Source organism: Schistocerca serialis, chromosome 3 (assembly GCF_023864345.2).
Source record: "Schistocerca serialis cubense isolate TAMUIC-IGC-003099 chromosome 3, iqSchSeri2.2, whole genome shotgun sequence".
Taxonomy (NCBI): domain Eukaryota; kingdom Metazoa; phylum Arthropoda; class Insecta; order Orthoptera; family Acrididae; genus Schistocerca; species Schistocerca serialis.
Genome location: NC_064640.1, coordinates 257,686,872 through 257,706,715, shown reverse-complemented (window position 1 = coordinate 257,706,715; position 19,844 = coordinate 257,686,872). Strand labels below are relative to the sequence as shown.

At 38.5% G+C, this 19,844-nt stretch overlaps 1 protein-coding gene across 2 annotated transcripts in view; it reads left to right on the top strand.

The window, feature by feature from the left end:
* Positions 1-19,844, top strand: part of LOC126470026 (PDZ domain-containing protein 8) — a 233,702-nt gene that overhangs the window by 182,808 nt on the left and 31,050 nt on the right. For both annotated transcript variants that reach the window (XM_050097511.1, XM_050097512.1), the window contains exon 11: positions 3,274-3,486. In XM_050097511.1, coding sequence (XP_049953468.1) covers positions 3,274-3,486 — 213 coding nt within the window. The remainder of the gene's footprint in view (positions 1-3,273; positions 3,487-19,844) is intronic.

The window sequence follows — 19,844 nt, the reverse complement described above, 5'->3', positions numbered from 1 at the left end:
CCTTTTTGTACCACCATTTGTAGTAACTTATCTCTTGTTTCCTCTTTCCTATCTCTATCCTGCTTCTGATGTTCATCCACTTGTCCCTAGTTTTAGTTTTACTGTTGGGGGCTGAAGTTTTATATTTTCTGCACAGTCTTGTAAGGTCTTCTTTGTGCAATTTTTTTGTGGATGTGGGGGTGGGGGGTGGGGAGGGCCATTCAGCTAATTCATGTTCTCCAGAACATCAAATGCACCTGGTGGGCATAGTGCAGTTCTCGGCAACATGAGATAGACCTTAGTTGTAGCAGTGATATGGCATTCCCTTTTGTCTTAGTTACCTTGCCAATATAGCATCTTTTTGACATCCAAAATTTTTCTGTTTTTGATGTATTTCACAAAACTGCCAGATAAATGTCTGGGTTTTGCCTAACCACTGCACTTCCACTGAGGCACTGATTTTGAAACCTAGCCCAACAAAATAGCCTTGAAGTTGTCTACATCCATTTTGAGCTGAAAGTTCCTGAAGATCACTTTCAGGGATATATTTGCAGCTGTTGAGAGCCTGAAGAATGTTCATTCTTATGTGGGAATGTCTTTTTGATGGCTGTAAAATGCATTGGTTCCAGCTGTTGGCTTTCTGGAGCAGTAGAACTTACTTATGTCTTAAGCTTTGTTGTCTCCCCTTTCCTTCGAAGGGAGTGATTTCATGCTTCAGTATTTGTTTAGTTGGGCCTAGTTCCTTGGATGGGTCTGATAATTCTTGTTTGTATGCCGTTCATCTCTCTTGTTTTTCTATATTCTGCAACCAGTTATTCTGCTGGGCAGATGTCAAGAATGAGTAGACCTCCAGAAGGAGCATATCCTGCAAAGGATTGCTCTCTGATGAATGATTATTCCTGGTGACATTGAAACCAGCTACTGGAAAGTGCTCCCAAGTAAGCGATACTCCTCTCTCCCTTATCCAATTACTGAAAAGTGCAGGCAGTGGTTATAAGGCTGCCAAAAAAATGTTAAGTATTATCTTGAGTGGAGTGACAATCACCTAATGACATACCAAGTGTCATTAGTAGCGTGATGATGTGCCCAAAAATGTACCTTAACTCACCAGTAACAGTAACAATTTATTTGTCAATCTTTTGGGGAGCACTTGGAGTGAAATGTCCAGTTTGCTGAGTGTGAAGTTGAGTCCCCACACTCTGGTCCTTACATTGAAGATGTGACACTGTGATGCATTGGTGAGAACAAGTGAGCAGAGATCTCCTACCTACCTGCTCCCATGCCCCCCTCCCTTTTTTTTTTTTTTAAAAAAAAAAAAAAGAAAAAAGAAAAAGCAGCCACTCCGCAGGTAGTATGGGTTCTGTCTCAGTCCTTTTACAACATAATTAAAAACAAGCACTACTGAGTCCCACCTTATAACCCAGTTGTGAATAGTCTGCAACTACCCAGTCCTTTTAAATTCGCGCTCTTTCTTCCCATTTGGTGCAATACTGAAATTCCTCTCCAGAACACACTACATTGCTCATAGAAACCCATTGTAAGTATTTGCTAACATGTCATAATTATTTCTTAAGCGGTGATCACCCATCAGTGAGGTTGACCAAATGTATCAATCTGACTTTAAAACTACAGCTAAATATTAAAAAAAAACTGTTTTTCCACAATGGTGGCTGTTCAGAAAGGATGCATAAATAATTTGCTGTGGTAATAGTTTCAGCTTTGCAATACAAATTAGGCATCTGTTACAAATCTTAACCTATAATGGTACTACATATATTGGTAGCTCAGTTACCATTACTATTTAATTTACTATCTTCACTTCAAAACATATAGAACTTGTAATAACTTCTTTGAATTTGACTCCAGACGAATTTAGCTTCCAGAGCAGAGTTTTCTAAGAAAAGGTACTGTAACTGCAAAATGTGACATTATTAACTTTAAACTGAGTGTGTCAAAAAAAAAAAAAAAAAAAAAAAAAATAGATAAATCATCAGTTTTAGTTATTGTAAACCAAGTGCCATGAAATTTTATATAAATTACTTTCAAAATACTGTCAGTCAAACTGTGCAATAAAAAATTGTTATGTAACATATATTTTTAAAAGTTAAGTATTAGTGTAACCCTCCTCAACTGCTTAACACCAGCAGTGAGTTACACACAGCTGTGGTGCACATGCAAAAGTCTGCACTTGTCTCGCCTCATCACACCTGGTGTAATTTTCATAGATGGAGTGAAATTCCACATCTAAAGAGCCAGCTGCTACACAATAAGCATCTATGAGTAAATACAACATTTCTCCAATTATGAAACTTAAATTTAATCAAGGCTTTCTCTTTAAGTTATAACTAATATTTAAAAATTCTGTTATAACATTGTGTTACTTTTGTTTTTTCTTTATACTAAAGATCAAAACTATTTTATATTAAATCACATATTCAGAACCCATGTGGTTAAAAATGTTCATCACATGGCATTCCTGACAATCAACACTGAATGCATGCAATATCACAACTCTGATATTATGTTGCACTGTGAATCAGTGTTGTGTCAGTCTGACAAGGTGTCAGTACTGTTAAGCCTCCATCTTTGAAGAAATATTCCATTCTGGAGGCATAATGCTCATTCAGTTAGTGCCCTATAGCTAAAGAAGCTTATTAACTGTGGCACACTGGCCCATGTGAATTAACATTAGTGCACTGTACATCAAGTGGTACCTCTAACATGGATCTTAAATCATTTAATAGTGAATTTCATGGCCAATAACTGATGCCGTCATTTTCTTAGCTAAATATCTCTCACTTTGAAAATGGCCCCATGAAAACAACAAAATGCTGCTGTAGGGATAATTTTCTTTACTGGCAGCTAGTTAAAGTCAAGCAGTTACCTTCTGGTCAACTGGAACATAATCACTTGATTGAAATTAGTTTTCTGTAAAGAGTATTATTCATACTGCAGCATTTTGGTGATTTTCTTACAACATTTGTTGAGTTCTTTAAAACTATGGATAAAATATCTCACATTCTTTTCTATTTTGTTTTTCCTCATTTTCTAAAATCATCTTTGCAGGTGTGTGTAAAAAGGTGTTTTCTACTCATTTTCTTACCAGAACTGTTGTTTAATGTAAACGAAATGCAACGTTCTTTCCTACCATAAATTTCAATTGATATGTTCTTTTAGATCATTAGGTCTAGTAACTAAAATAAAAGCTGCTAGTTGTTAAATTACAGAATTTTCATATTTCTAATTCAGTTGCTATATAATCACCCAGCAGCTATATGTTTGTTATTGTTACAGATATGGTTGAAAGATGCAGTTCAGTGTCGTAGCTGTGATATGACGTGTCACAAGAAATGTGTGGTGAAATGTCAGGTGAGCACTCTGTGTGAAGGTTCTCAGAAAACACCTACAGGGAACACATCCCTGCAAAGAAGCCCATCACCAACTCCACGACGAGCATCTGTTCTGCCTGAGATCATTACCAGTGTTGCTGATGGTGACAACAGTGAGGTACCTTTAATTTTCATCTTTATTGTTATAATTGAGGCTTTGTTCTCATTTATCTTCACAATGATTAAAAGTTCTCTTATCTGTAGAGTCAAATACTGATTAATATAGACCTTTAAAGTGCATCTATTGTTATGATGTCATTGTTGTTGGGAGGAATTCTTTGTTTTATTTAAAGCAGTTTCAGGAAATGTAATTCAGTAGTCAACCTGAAACCTGATTTGAATATTGGACATATGACACTATTGGTGACTTAGTTGGAGTCACCCATTTTAAAGTGTAGCTGATAAAAGACTGCAGTTTCACAGTTTTTTTTTTTATATCTGCAAAGGTTGATGGAGGTTTGGAGGTGCAGACTACATTAACTACCAGGAAAAAATAAGAAAATTGAAAAGTCAAGTGCCCATAAAACCTTTAGATTTTTACTCTTAGCAAGTGCCTGTTCAGTCATCAGTCTACAACTTAAGCACTTGTGTAAGAATTTTGCATCCAACTAACTTGTATCTAATGAATTATACTCATGTTGCCATTAGTACAGCTGCTGTGAGTTAGAGTTAATGTATGTGGGAGAATCAAAAAATAACACACAGAAATCAGTTCACAAAAAAAGAGAAAAAAACTGTTCATCAGTAAGACCAACCTTCCCCAAACTAAAGTTCATATCCCCCTTGGAGATTAATCCCGATTGATAAGAGAAACAGTAAATACACTGCCAAGAAACTTTTTGTGTGTTTTCTTTTGTATTAGTTTCATCATTAATATGACATGATATATATGCTATGGTAATTTATTCTTTCCACTCAGATATTGTCAGGACATTGCTTTTTGGTTTATAATTTGGGTAGAATTATATTAATTACCAATTTCAGGCTACACACTAAACTGTAAATGATAGTATATTTCCTTAGCATCAGTACAGATGATTTCAAGAACATATGTTAATGAAATTTACAAGATGCCAGTGCTGAAAGTGTGAGGGAAAGAAAGACTAATTAGGCTACATCACATAACAATATACACATGACTGGGATAACATTGAAATGTGAAGCTGTGGTTGCATTCGGTCAAAATTTGAAGATTAGATATTTGTTCAGATAGGAGGATAGTCCATCAGACACAAACTGCATACTTGAAGTACAGAAAATATATCTTCCTTGAAATACATAAATATGATGCTCAATTAATTTCCTGGCAACAGAATTAAAAAATGTGTTCCAATGAAGAAATTGTTCAGTTCAGAGTTCTTTGTTTCAAAGGAATATGGCCAATGGAATTGTAAGATTCTCCCCAGTTTCTACCTTTTGTAGACAATAATTAATTTCCCTACAGTTGATTTAAAGAAAGGAAAACACAACAAAAATTTTACTTGCTTTTTAAAAATGTGTCATATAGGTGCAGACAAAAAATATCTTCTGCCTTCATGACCTAGTATGTTGTGTGGCTACAGCCACACATTTCATTTCATTACAAAGTTGCACCATGAAAGACACATCCAGAGCCAGCTCAATAGCACAGTTTTCATCCATGGCTCACAGTAATATTAGTTTTTGTACTTTCTTCACTAACTGTTTGACTGTATGCAAAATTTGCAAGTGTATTTATGCATTCCCCTATTGCTAGAGATTTCTACATGCCATATGCACTTGAAACAAGTAATGAGACACTCTATAAAGAAAATATAATAATTAAAATTTTCTTTCAGCTTATACTCACTCAATTTTACACTTATACATTTTGGATAAATTTGGAAATTCGAATGATATCCACAGTCAAAGTATGTCATGGCTCCTGTGATCTGGAGTAGCAGTAGAGTTCTGTCAATGTGCCATTTGCCTACTGCTGAACTGATTAGAGCAACACTTAGTGGGACTGTCTCACTATAACTTCCAGGCTGAAGATAACCTGTTACAAGCAGACAGTACCTTTTTTTCTTGAAGTTCTGGTTAACATGTTGTTTAATTATTTCAGTTGCCTTGTCTTTAAAATAAGTCATTGCTTGGCAAGTAGACATGCTTTTCAGACCTCTGTGGGCCTCCCATAGTCTGGTGTTGTACCATTACCAGTTTGTTGTGCTGTATAAGCCATATGTGATGATATGCAAATGCTGCCATTACCTCAGTGAACAGCACAGCAGTCGGTAATCTGCAGTTTAGAGTGGGCAAAAAATACAAACCACTATATGCTCTCGTATCTCGGTATTGTTTAGGACACCAGATTTTCATCATTTCTCCTCAGAGCACACAGTAAGCTATTCCAATGCTGCCCTATTGGTCAAGCTTGCTCCCGGATGCCCTTCAGGAAATTTGTTGCATTCATGTTATTCTTGGGATCAAGAGCTGGCTGAATACTATAGTAGAAAGCTCCGATATATTTAGTGAGCATATCAGAAAGACAGGTTAGAATCATGGGAATCAGTGTGTTCATTGCAGTCAACAAAATATTGTATGTATTGAGGTTAAATTTGAGTGTGACTGTGAAGTTTTCTGGATGCATATACCGTATTTACTCGAATGTAAACCGTACTCGAATCTAAGCCACACCTGAAAAATGAGACTCGAAATCAAGGAAAAAAAAATTTCCCGAATCTAAGCCGCACCTGAAATTTGAGACTCGAAATTCAAGGGCAGAAACAAAGTTGGTCCATTGTAATATGAGACACAATTTAGGTCGAATGAACAACGATACAGCTACAGTAGTGTGGTTCGAGTCGTAAGTTTAACAGTTACGCTTTACCAGGTAGCCGTTGCTATGCGTCAGGCGCTCCATCCATATTTATACGGGTACCAGTACCCTTCCTTTTTCACGTGCTTCATCTGGATTGAATTGATTGCTTATTTTTCTTTGATCTGTTAACTGCCGTTCTCTTTGTTATAGGTGTTTACGTCACTCTAAGCTGAAAACGCATTGTACTGTGTCATGCATTGTTTGCCACATTCTGATAATGAGTGTTCACGGCCTGTCGCCACTCGCGGCATGGCTTACTTTTGTCTTTTGTGTGTGCTACAGCCGTTTTTTTTTTTTTTTTTTTTTTTGGGAGGATCAACAAGAACCAGATAATAGACTGCGTATGGTAGATATCAACAAGAACCAGATAATAGACTGCGTATGGTAGATGATGTTCTGAACGAGAGTTTAGCGAAAATTTTTCTCCGTTTGAAAATCTTTGCACACGCCTCTTTAGTACATAACATTCTGCACAGAAATTAGAGTCATCTTAGATTTAAAAATCTAGCCAATTGCCATGCTTTATTTCTGACTGTATCACTATTAGGCATAAGAGTAATACGAATATGAACATGACATGATATGTACGTTCTTCCACGTTTGCTGTTGTCTCATCTAGTGTCCTAGTTTATTAGGCAGACAGGATTTAAATGAGATAGCAGCAAACACGAAACAATACATGGCAAAATGTTTATATTCGTATTATTCTTATGATGAAGAGAATACTGCATGTGATTCACAATTCATAAAAGTTACTATTAGCAACCATATCTTCTCAAAGGTAGGAAAAAATTCAGAACGTAGAGTTGGCCATATTGACAAACATCCCGAACAGTCTTGCCAGTTGGATTTTCGTAGTACATTGAAAGACTGCTACATCCGAAGATGAACAATACGGAATTTGTATTTACTTCGTTGGATAATGTATGAAAATGCAGTGGTCGAAACTCGGGGCGGAGAAAAAAGCTCGTTTTCCACCTTTTTTTAAAAAAATTTATTTACTGGCGCAGAGGTTTGGCGCCAGTATTTATCTTTGTGACTGCAAAGCATGCCTGTGTAGTGCTACATATGTTCGATGGCTGAAGTTAGTTGTGGCGGCACCTACTAACATTTTTCAGAACTTCCTCTTACGTTGCACTCGATTCTAAGCCGCAGGCGGTTTTTTGGATTTCAAAAATCGGAAAAAAAGTGCAGCTTAGATTCGAGTAAATACGGTAACTAGTGTAGATGAAATCAAGTTAATTGTTGGAGTTTATGCCAGCCACCTGATTCAGCTGTGACGTTTCTAGAGTCATTCAAATAAAGTTTACACTCAGTAGCATGCAAATACCTAGATCATGCAAATTAGTTTGAGTTGACTTTACCCTAATGAGTATAGACTGGGGCATTTATGGATTCACTGCAGGGGGCATGGACAGGCAGTCTTGTGAAGTGCTTTTGAACATGTCTTCCGAAAACTGTCTTGAGCCGCTAGTTTGACAGCCTACACACAATGGAAATATTTTAGACCTTGTGCCAGTGTAGAGACAGGGATTAGTGATCATGATGGTTACTAAAGTTAATAAAGCCATCAAGAAGGTTAGAAGAATATTTTTGTTACAAAGAGCAGATAAGCAGCTGTTAGCATCCCACTTAGACAATGAATGAATATCGTGTAGTTCCAATATGATGGGCATAGAGGACTTGTGAACAAAGTTTAAATGGATTGTAAATCACGCTCTGGAGAAGTATGTGCTGAGTTAGTGGATTAAGGATGGCAAAGACCTGCTATGGTTTAATAACAAAATTCCGAAAATGCTGAGGAAGCAAAGACTGTTACACTGTCCGTTGAAAAGAGAATGTGCAATTAATGACTGGCAAAAGTTAATAGAGATTCTTGTGTCTGTAAAAAGATCGATGTGTGAAGCATACAACAACTAAAACCATCATACTTTTAGCAAAAGATCTTATCAAGAACCAGAGAGCATTCTAGTCCTACATAAAATTGCTAAGCAGGTTGAACACTTCTGTCCAGTCACTTGTTGGCCAGTCTGGTGTGACAATAGAAGATAGCAAAACGAAAGCTGAAGTTTCAAAATTTCACATTTTAGAAATCATTAATGCAGGAGGATCAAACAAACATACTATCATTTGTCCATAATACAGACTCCTTTATGGAGAACTTACTAATAGACATCTCTGACATAAAGAAGCAACAGAAAGAGTTGAAAACAAATAACTCAACAGGTTCAGCTGGACATCCAGTTTGGTTTTATGAAGAATACTCTACGGCATTGGCCCCTTACTTAGCTTGCATTTATCGTGAATCTCTCGCACAGTGCAAAGTCCCAAGCGACTAAAAATAAGTGCAGGTGACTCCTGTATATAAGAAGGATAAAAGAACAGACCCACAAAATTACAGACCAATATCCTTAACATTGATTTGCTTCAGAATTTTTCAGTATATTCTCAGTTTGAACACAATAAATTTCCATGAGACAGAAAAGCTTCTGTCCACACATTGGCATGGTTTTAGAAAGCATCATTCTTGCAAAACTCACCTTGTCCTTTTCTCATATGGTATTCTGTAAACTATGGATAAAGGGCAAAAGGCAGATTCCATATTCCTAGATTTCCAAAAAGTGTTTGACACGATGTGCGACTGCAGATGTTTATGAAGGTATGAGCATACAGAACAAGTTCCCAAGTATATCAGTGGCTTAAAAATGTCTTAGGTAATAGAATCCAATATGTTGTCCTAATGGCAAGTGTTCATCAGTGTCAAGGGTATCATCAGGAGTGTACCAGGAAAATGAGATAAGACTGTTGTTATTGTCTGTATACATAAATGATCTGATGAAGAGGGTGAGCAGCAATCTGTGGCTGTTTGCTGACGATGTTGTGGTGTAATGGAAGGTGTTGGCATTGAATGACTGCAGGAAGATACAGGACGACTTGGAAAAAAATTTCCATTTTGGTGTAATGAATGGCAGCTAACTCTAAATATAGAACAATGTAAGTTAATGCAAATGAGTAGGAAAAACAGAACCATAATGATCAAATACAGCATTAGTAGTGTGCTGCTTGACACAATCACATTGATTAAGTATGTAGGCATAATGCTGCAAAGTGATATTAAATGGAAAGGGGATGTAGGGATTGCAGTATGGAAGGCTAATGGTCGACATCAGTTTATTGGCACAATTTTAGGAAAGCGTGTTTCATCTGTAAAGGAGACCATGTATAGAACTCTATAGTGACCCATCCTTGAGTACAGCTTACGTGTTTGGGATGCCCTCAAGGTTGGATTAAAGGAAGACATTGAAGCATTTCAGAGACAGGCTGCTAGATTTATTACCAGTAGGTTTGATAAACATGCAAGAAGTACAGAAATGCTTCAGCAGCTCAAGGAAGGAAGGGGACATTCTTTCGAGGAGCACTGTTGAGAACATTCAGAGAAATGGCATTTGGAGCTTACTGCAGAATAGTTCTACTGCCACCAATGTGCATCTTGCATAAGACCACAAAGCTAAGAAGAGAGAAACTAGAGCTCATACAGAAGCTTTTTTGTCATCAATTCATCAGTCTCCTGACTGGTTTGATGTGGCCCACCATGACCACCTCTCCTGTGTCAACCTCTTCATCTCAGAATAGCACCTACACCCTATGTCAGCCATTATTTTCTGGATGTATTCCAATCTCTGTCTTCTACACAGTTTTTACCCTCTACAGTTCCCCCTAATACCGTGGAAGTTATTCCCTGATGTCTTAACAGATGTCTTGCCTTTCTGTCCCTTCGTCTTGTCAGTGTTTTCCATATATTCCTTTCCTCTCCAATTCTGCACAGAACCTCCTCATTCCTTACCTTATCAGTCCACCTAATATTCAACATTCGTCTGTAGCACCACATCTCAAATGCTCCGATTCTCTTCTTTTCTGGTTTTCCCACAGTCCATGTTTCACTACCACACAATGCTGTGCTCCAAATGTACATTCTCAGAAATTTCTTTATAAAATTATGACCTATATTTGATACTAGTAGACTTCTCTTGGCCAGGAATGCCATTTTTGCCAATGTTTGCTCCATCCATCATGGGTTATTTTACTGCCTAGGTGGCAGAATTCCTCAACTTTATCTACTTTGTGACTATCAATCCTAATGTTAATTTTCTCACTGTTCTCATTTCTGTTACATATCATTACTTCTGTCTTTCTTCAATTTATTCTCTATCTGTATTCTGTACTCAGCAGACTCATTCCATTCAGCAGACCTTGTAATTCTTCTTCACTTTCACTGAGGATTGCAATGTCATCAGCAAATCTTATCATTGATATCTCTTCATCTTGAATTTTAGTTCCCCACTCTTGCACATTTCTTTTATTTCCATCATTGATTCTTTGATGTATAGATTGAACAGTAGAGGCAAAAGAAAGTCTTAAACCCATTTTAATCCAAGCACTTCATTCTTTATCTTCCACTGCATTATTCCCTCTTGGCTCTTGTACATGTTGTATATTACCTATCTCTCCCTATAGCTTACCCCTATTTTCCTTAGAATTTTGTCTTGCACCAGTTGATATTGTCGAACACTTTTTCCAGGTTGACGAATTCTATGAACATGTCTTGCTTTTTCTTTAGTCTTGCTTCCATTATCAGCCATAATGTCAGAACTGCCTCTCTGGTGTCTATATTTTTCCTAAAGCCAAACTGATCGTTATCTAACAGATTGTTAATTTTCTTTTCCATTCATCTGTATATTGTTCTTGTCAGCAACTTGTATGCTTGAGCTGTTAAGCTGATTGTGTGATAATTCTTGCACTAGTCAGCTCTTGTAGTCTTCAGAATTGTGTGGATGATATTTTTCCGAAAGTCATTTGGTATATTGCCAGACTCATACATTCTACACACAAACATGAGTAGTTGTTTTGTTGCCACTTCCCCCAGTGATTTTATAAATTCTGGTGGAATTTTATCTATCCCTTCTGCCTTATATGATCTTGTCTTCCAATGCTCTTCTAAATTCTGATTCTAATACAAGATCCCCTATCTCTTCCCTATTGACTCCTATTTTTTCTTCAGTCACATCAGACAAGTGTTCCACCTCACACAGGCCTTCAGTGTGCTCTTTCCATCTATCCACTAGATAGCCTTAGCTTCCTTGCACTTCCTGTTTATTGTATTCCTAAATGACTTTTGTTTCTGTATTCCTGAATTTCCGTAGCATTTTTGTACTTCCTTCTTGCATCGATCAACTGAAGTATTTCTTCTGTTACCTTTGGTTTCTTCCCAGTTACCTTCTGTGTACCTATGTTTTCCTTTCTAGCTTCTGTGATTATGCTTTTTAGAGATGTTTGCTGCTCTTCAACTGAACTGCTTACTGCCCTATTCCTTATCACAGTATCTATAGCCTTAGAGAACTTCAAGCATACTTCTTCGTTCCTTAATACTTCTGTATTCCACTTATTTATGTATTGATTCTTCCTGACCAGTCTTTTAAACTTCAGCTTACTCTTCATCACTACTAAATTGTCATCTGAGTCTATATCTGCTCCTAGGTATGCCTTACAATCAAGTATCTGATTTCATAATCTCTGCCTGACCATGATGTAATCTATTTGAAATCTTCCTGTATCTCCTAGCCTTTTCAAAGTATGCCTCCACCTCTTGTGATCCTTGAACAGAGTATTCGCTATTACTAGCTGATATTTATTGCAGTACTTAATTAGTCTTTCTCTTCTCTCATTCCTAACACCAAGGCCATATTTTTCTATTACACTTTCTTCTACTCCTTCCCCTACAACTGCATTCCAATCTCCCATGACTATTAGATTTTCATCTCCCTTTACATATTGAATTACCCATTCGACATCCTCATGTATTTTCTCTCTCTCCTCATCTTCAGCTTGCGACGTTGGTGTGTGTACCTGAACTATTACTGTTGGTGCTGGTTTGCTGTCAATCCTGATGACAACAACCCTGTCACTGAACTGTTCACAGTAACACATTCTCTGTTCTACCTTCCTATTTATAATGAATCGTACTTCGTTATACCATTCTCTGCTGCTGTTAATATTACCCTATACTCATCTGACTAGATATTTGCCTTCTTTCCATTTCACTTCACTGACCCCAACTATATCTAGATCGGGCCTTTAGATTTTCCTTTTCAGATTTTCTAGCTTCCCTACCATGTTCAGACTTCTGATATTCCATGTCCCCAATTCATAGAATGTTATCCCTTTCTTTGGTTATTCAATCTTTTTCTCATGGTCACCTCCCCCTTGGCAGCCCTCTCCCTGAGATCCGAATGAGGGTCTGTTCTGAAATCTTTTGCCAATGGAGAGATTATCGTAACACTACTTCAGTTACAGGCTACGTGTCCTGTGGATACACGTTATATGCAGTGTTTCCATTGCCTTCTGCATCCTCATGCCATTGATCAGTGCTGATTCTTCCACCTTTAGGAGCAGTTTCCCATCCCAAGGGCAAGATACTGTTCTGAGCCTGTCTGGTCCTCCGCCCTCTTTGACAAGGAGGTCGGCAGAATGAGAGTGACTTCTTTTGCCAGAAGTCTTCGACTGTCAAAGCTGATGATTTTTATTCAAAACTTAAGTGGTGGCAGGTTCGAATCCGCAACTGAGGACATTTTGATTACTAATCAGATATGTTTACCCCTAGACCACTGCATATAGGCAGTTCTTCACTTAACTCTATTTGCGAATGGAACAGGTACCCTCCGCCGTGCACTTTGTCGTAGCTTATAGAGTATATATGTAGACTGTTCAAATTATCAGTGATTGAATGGAACAGTTTGAATAATGAATAATTGCAACAGCTATCATTAGAAAATACATTGGTCTTCTATTGATTCACAACTAGTTTCGTGACTATAAAGTCACGCCCTCAGATGGCGACCAGTTGACCTTTTTAGACATGAAGGTCATCTCTCAGTACAACACATGCATCAAAATAAGTTTTGCATCACCCCGGTTCCCAGAACTCCTGAAGATAAACGTTGACTGTGGATATTGAATCACAGACACAGTTCCTTTGACTGTTCAGAGATGTCACTAAACCTGCCCAAACATGTAAACAACCATGCATGAGCAGCACCTATTAGACAGACGGGGTCTGACAGCCGATCAGTTCCAGTCATTGTCTGTAGTTCAACCATGCCTAGACGGTCAATACCACAGTTTGATTGCATTCACATTGTTACTTTGTGCCAGGAAGGGCTCTCAACATGGCGTCTTGGAGTGAACCAAAGCGATGTTGTTCAGACATGGAGGAGATAAAGAGAGACAGGAACTGTTGATGACATGCCTAGCTCAGGCCGCCCAAGGGCTACCTACAGATAATTGGTTGAAGGAACCCTGACAGATATGCCACCCTGTTGAATTATGCTTTTCGTGCAGCCACAGGATGTCATGTTACGACTCAAACTGTGCGCAATATGCTGCATGATGCGCAACTTCACTTTTGACATCTATGACGAGGTTGATCTTTGCAACCACTACACCATGCAGCACGTACAGATGGGCCCAACAATATATCGAATGGACTGCTCAGAATTGGCATCATGTTCTCTTCACTGAAGAGTGTCGCAGTATGCCTTCAGTCAGACAATCATTGGAGACGTGTTTGGAGGCGAACCGGTCAGGCTGAACACCTTAGACACACTGTCCAGTGAGTGCAGCAAGGTGGAGTTTCCCTGCTGTTTTGGGGTGATATTATGTGGGGCCGATGTACACCAATGGTGGTCATGGAAGGCTAAGTAATGGCTGTACGATACATGAATGCTGTCCTCCAACCGATAGTGCAACCATATCGGCAGCATATTGGCAAGGCATTCATTTTCCTGGATGAAAATTCGCACCCTCATCATGCACATCTTGTGAATGACTTCCTTCAGGATAACAACATCGCTCGACCAGAGTGGCCAGCATGTTCTCCAGACATGAACCCTATCGGACATGCCTGGGATAAATTGAAAAGGGCTGTTTATGGACGATGTGACCCATCAACCACTCTGAGGGTTCTACGCCAAATTGCCATTGAGTAGTGGGACAATCTGGACCAACAATGCCTTGATCAACTTGTGGATAGTATGCCATGATGATTACAGGCATGCATCAATGCAAGAGTATGTGCTACTGGGTATTAGAGGTACCGGTGTGTACAGCAATCTGGACCACCACCTCTGAAGGTCTCACCATATGGTGGTACAACATGCAATGTGTGGTTTTCATGAGTAATAAAAAGGGCGGAAGTGATGTTTATGTTGATCTCAATTCCAATTTTCTCTGCAAATTCTGGAACTCTCGAAACGGAGGTGATGCAAAACCTTTTTTTGATGTGTGTAGATGTCCCCTATGCTCATGCTGATCATAGCATAGAAACACAACTGCCAAAAACTTGACGGTGGGCTACATGCAGGATTTAACATCAGCAATAGTGAGAGGACTTGCATAATGGCTCCATCCACAGCATGGCATGTACTAATATGAGTACATGCTATACAGTGGACCAGGCTCCTCCATGAAAGTCCTCTCATTGTTATTTGTGTTAGATAGTGTGTGTAGTTCACTGTCAAGTTTTTGGCGGTTGTGTTTTTGTGCTATGATCAGCATGGGGATAGGGAACATCTATGTTGTATTGTAGGATGGCTTTCATGCGTAAGAAAATCAATTGTTTGGCATTTGACGATGTTACTTTATAGTCACAAAACTAGCTGTGAATCAATAGGAGATCAATATATCTTCTCATGGCAGCTGTTGCGGTTATATATTATTCAAATGGATTTTTGCAGCTGTGGTTGCCCCACTCACCAAAGAATAGAACAAAATCAAAAGAGTAATGTACAGATATGATTGCATGGATAAAAAATTGTTCTACAAGTACCATCATCATCGGATACCAAAGCCAATGCTTTGTTGATGTAGCCATTCTTCTCTGTTTCTTACCATTTATATCATGTTGTTATAGATGCTGGTAATTATTTCACCAATAACATGTGGCTGTTGTAAACGTGCAGTCACCAGAAGAAGAAATTGAAGGAACTACTAAAGCAGACACACAACATATGCATAAGATGGATGTATCTTGAACCACCATCAATCAATCATCACTGTTCATCCATGGAGCAGTAAGACAGTATTGTTAAGGGGCTAAACATGGCAGCAACACTTACAGGGATATCTATGAATAAAATTATTCAGTAAGTTGAAATGGCACTCACGCAGGTCCCACAAGTCAAAACTGAAAAGTTAAGACAGGAAAACATCAGGAGTCTTAAAGACATCTCAAACATAACATTGCTCAGGAAGAAAGAATTGTAGAACAACTTACGGCAAATGAGAACATTTTGATTTTCCATGAAGATAAAGGGAGTGCCACAGTTGCAATATGAATGGAAAATAATCATTTATTGAGTGATCACATCTATGAAGAACTTGGGAGTGGTCTACAATTAAGATTATTGTGAAGCCTTGAGCCTTTTAAGACTTCAGAATTGATTATGACATTAAGGGACTCTTTACCAAAGTCTTGTGATACAATTTATCAGAGACTTAAGATTCATAAGGACCTCCCCCCCCCCCCCCCCCCCAAAGACTCGCCCACCTATAACATGAAGAAGTATCTGTCTAGAAACATCGTATCTTTGTGGGACAGGCAGAATTGTTTGTGAAGGATTCAACTCGCATCATGCATCTTATATGGGAGGAGCAGACAGGAACCTGATATAATGATCAGCACTGACATGAAACCTCTCTTCAGCAACATGTCAACAGAATAGATTATTAGCATCTGTAAGGAATGAATGTCATCTGATGTATATGACTCGGTGCAGTTATGATTGACATCAACCTATTTCATCTGGTGTGGTAAATGTTATTAAAAACAGGTAGAGTGGTAGAAGGTTCCTCCCTCTCTCGAATAGCAGCAGTTACCAGGACACAAATTTTTCAGCAAACTGCTTTAAGCTTCACAAATTTCTACCCAGGCTGTTGGGTGCAGTACATGGAAGACTCTTTTAGTCATTTGGCTGCATGTAGAAGCAGAACTGCGGTAGTTCCATCAGCATATTAACAGTTTGCAAAACAGCATTCAGTTTATGGCAGAGCAAGAAAGTAACGTTGCAGTTCTGTTCCTGGACATAGAGATGTACAGGACTCCCATGACAAACTGGGACACAAGGTTTACCAGAAACTAAAACACACCAAGTGCTGCATGCATCCCAAATCCTACCTTCATATAGGTCAGGAATGTTCCATTGTACACAAGCTGACATCATGAACCCACCACAGTAGCAATACAAGCAAGATCTAATAGTTATGTAACACATTCTGAGCCAACAAGTATGACAGCCAACTAATAATAATAATAATAATAATAATAAGAGCTACAAAGCTAAACTGGGAGTTACACGTTGTAAGTGAAATAAAGATGAGGTTTGCGGTGGTGCACTTACCTTATGTCAAGGGTGTCAGCGACAAGTAGGCAAAGTGCTTTGCCAAAGAGGCATTGCATCAGTTTTACAGAGTGGCCTCAGGTTCCAGAATTTGGTAGACTCCATTGAGAAAGCAATAAGAGTCCTCAATAGTGCAAATGCCTACAAGAAACATTGTGAGTGTTGTGCTGCCTACATTGGGGAAACTGGAAAGCATGTTAGTATGTGCATGGCAGAGTATGAGTGTTATAATGCTTCAGGGAAGCACAGATGGGAACCAGTGAAGCACCAATGTGATTGTGGGCAGCCCATGAACTTTCGTAGGTACATGGGAGGTGCACACACAAAATAAGAAAGAGGATTGATATCCTGAAGTGGTTAACAATATCAGTAGAGATGACGGCTACAGGCTTTCAACTTCCCAGTTGCCAGAAAACCTGGTACAATAGACTATGTTTCATTGTAGGGCAGCTACCTCACTAGATAATGCAACAACTGGCTAAACAAACAGCACATGAAGCAGGAAAACACTTTCCTCACACCTTGCCACTGATTTTTCGTAGATTGTCTTACAACACTGATAGCAAAACAGTATATTTGAAACATTCATTCCCCAGCTAAATTTGGCTGTTGCTTCACGAAGACTGTTACAACATATCTGAAATGAGAAATAAGATTATGTAGCAGTACACGTAGAATGATTTTAATGAGAACTTGAACACAGAGCCATATAAGATACATTACAACTTTGGAGCCAATTGTTATAGAGTGGGAGCTGCTGACAATGTTTTGAAAACATGAAACAAGCCACCCAAGAGGACAAAGTGGAATAGTGCACTGCCCTTACACGGTATGTGGAGGATATTTCTGACTTCATGGGGGAACTGTTATGTTAAGTGGGCATCGAACCAAACTGTTGCTACGTGTGTGTGTGTGTGTGTGTGTGTGTGTGTGTGTGTGTGTCAGTCAGTCAGTCAGTCAGTCAGAGAGAGGAGGAGGGGGGGGGGGGGAGTAGTAGTAGTAGTAGTAGTAGTAGTAGTGTTATGCACCGCTTAAATGGATCACCCTATTAACATACACTTAAAGGTGCCTTTGTGTCAGATACAGTTGAACAGCACAATAAATTGGCCATTGCAAAACACCAAAATTCATAATGAGTTTCATAGGCCTGTACAGCAACAAAAAAATAATTCATATTTCTCAAGCAATCCGTTAACAGAGTAAGATGTGAGAGTTGACGGAAGAAGTTAAATGGCTAAGCGATAGGAACTTTCATAACAGAGGCAAATTATTGTTATGCTGCTCTAGAGGCAGAGAGTGCCTATAAGGCTGCCTCATCAGGCATGGCAGTAAACACCGCAGAAATAAGCAAAAGGCACTCTGGCATATCTCTGTCACCATTTGATATTATGGGAGCAGTATTACAGAACAACTATTTTTCCAACCTGATTCAACAACATTGCTCAATCAAACTAAAATTATCTTCAATAAAAGCATCTCACCCCTCTTCTCTCTCCCATTCATCATCCAATCACAACACACATTTAATTATTTCCTTACACATGATAACAGGGACAGCAGACCAGTAATGAATACAGAGTTGTACATTTTTGGTCAATAGTCTACACTGTAAAACTGATGAGGGCTGCTTGTGACAATGGATAAAATGTTGAAGCGTTTTGAAACACAACAGGATCTTAAACCCAGGAGAATTAACACAGGGTGTATACACCCCAGGAGAACCAGGAAATCCAGGAAAAACCTGAGAATTTTTTCATCTGGGAAAAACTGAGGAATTTTTTGAATTCCAGGAATTTTTCATTGATTTAGTTTGCAGTTAAATTTTTGTAATTTTGACTAGTAAGAACTGACACTCTAACAAAGAATTTTATTTTAGTCTCATACGGCAGAATAATATGGCAGCAATAAAACATAAATGAGTGAAAAAAAATAAATGAAAAAATGAAACTTAAATTGCAAAGGAAATGCACCATTTACAACAACAAAACACAGTGCACACACAAGCATCTGGCAACAGCAAAATGTGTCAAAGGCTTAAGAACAAAGACTATGCAATATTTCATAACAACAAACTGCTTCCAATGCGAGGCACACAAGAAAGACAGGCCGCGGCTTATCTGTGATGAAGGTAGGCCTGACTGACTCACTCGCTCAGCTCAGCAGACAAACTATGCTTCTGCACCTGTTAACTTGTAATTGCGTGTTGACATACAAATGAGAATTGCATCTTCTATGGAATCTGCTATTATGGAGTCTTATTGTTTATTAGTCCTACAACGAGAAAAAGTCCACATGCCTACTAATAATTTGTTATGGTTGTACTGGGTACAATAAAATTTTAATGGTTGGATGAGGCACTAAATATTGTATCAAATGAGGACTGTGATATTAGAGACTAAATACTATAAATGAGCTATTATACAATTTATGCAGAGCATAGATCTTAAACTACAGCTACCACACAGTTTTGTATTTTGTTGTAGTACTAGTAAGCAGTAACACTTTATAAAAGCAGATTTCAGTAGAATATGCAATGCTTGTTAGTGTGTAAACACCCAGTTATGAGTTAACATGATTAGAAACGCATTTTGTCTGCTAAGCTGAGCGAATGAGCTAGCTCAGGCCTACCCTCGTGACATATGTGTCGTGGCCTGTCTTTCTCGTAGGCCTTGTTCCGATGAGCGTGACATCACAACAGTGTACATTAGGTTCATTTGAGCAACTGCAAGCAGACTCATGTGCATGTGCAGATCAGTTGTGTATGGGCAGTACCTTTTCCCGTTTTGGGGCTGCATGAAGTGTGGCTGGTAGTTGTATCAGCAGTAGTAACAAGTATCCAAATGCTACCCAGAAAAATTTTTCTGGTGTGCCCAAGCTGCCAGATTGGCGCATACACAGAGCTGTCTGAGTTGTAGTGGGGAGGGAGATAGTTTCCACATGTCCAATGTTTATGTTTAGGGATTTTGCTGTTTTCTCTTTGTTTATAGCTCTCACCTCACATGAAAACAAAACAGATTTCTGTGGCTGGGAGCTATCAAGTGAATTAAAATACATTCACATAACTACAGAAGGTTAAAATATATTAATAGTTTCAGTTTTCTGATTTTATTATACTTCCAGGTTTTTGGCAATCGAGCATTAATTGTCTTGCAAAACAATGAAGTTATTTTTGTCGATTTGATAAAG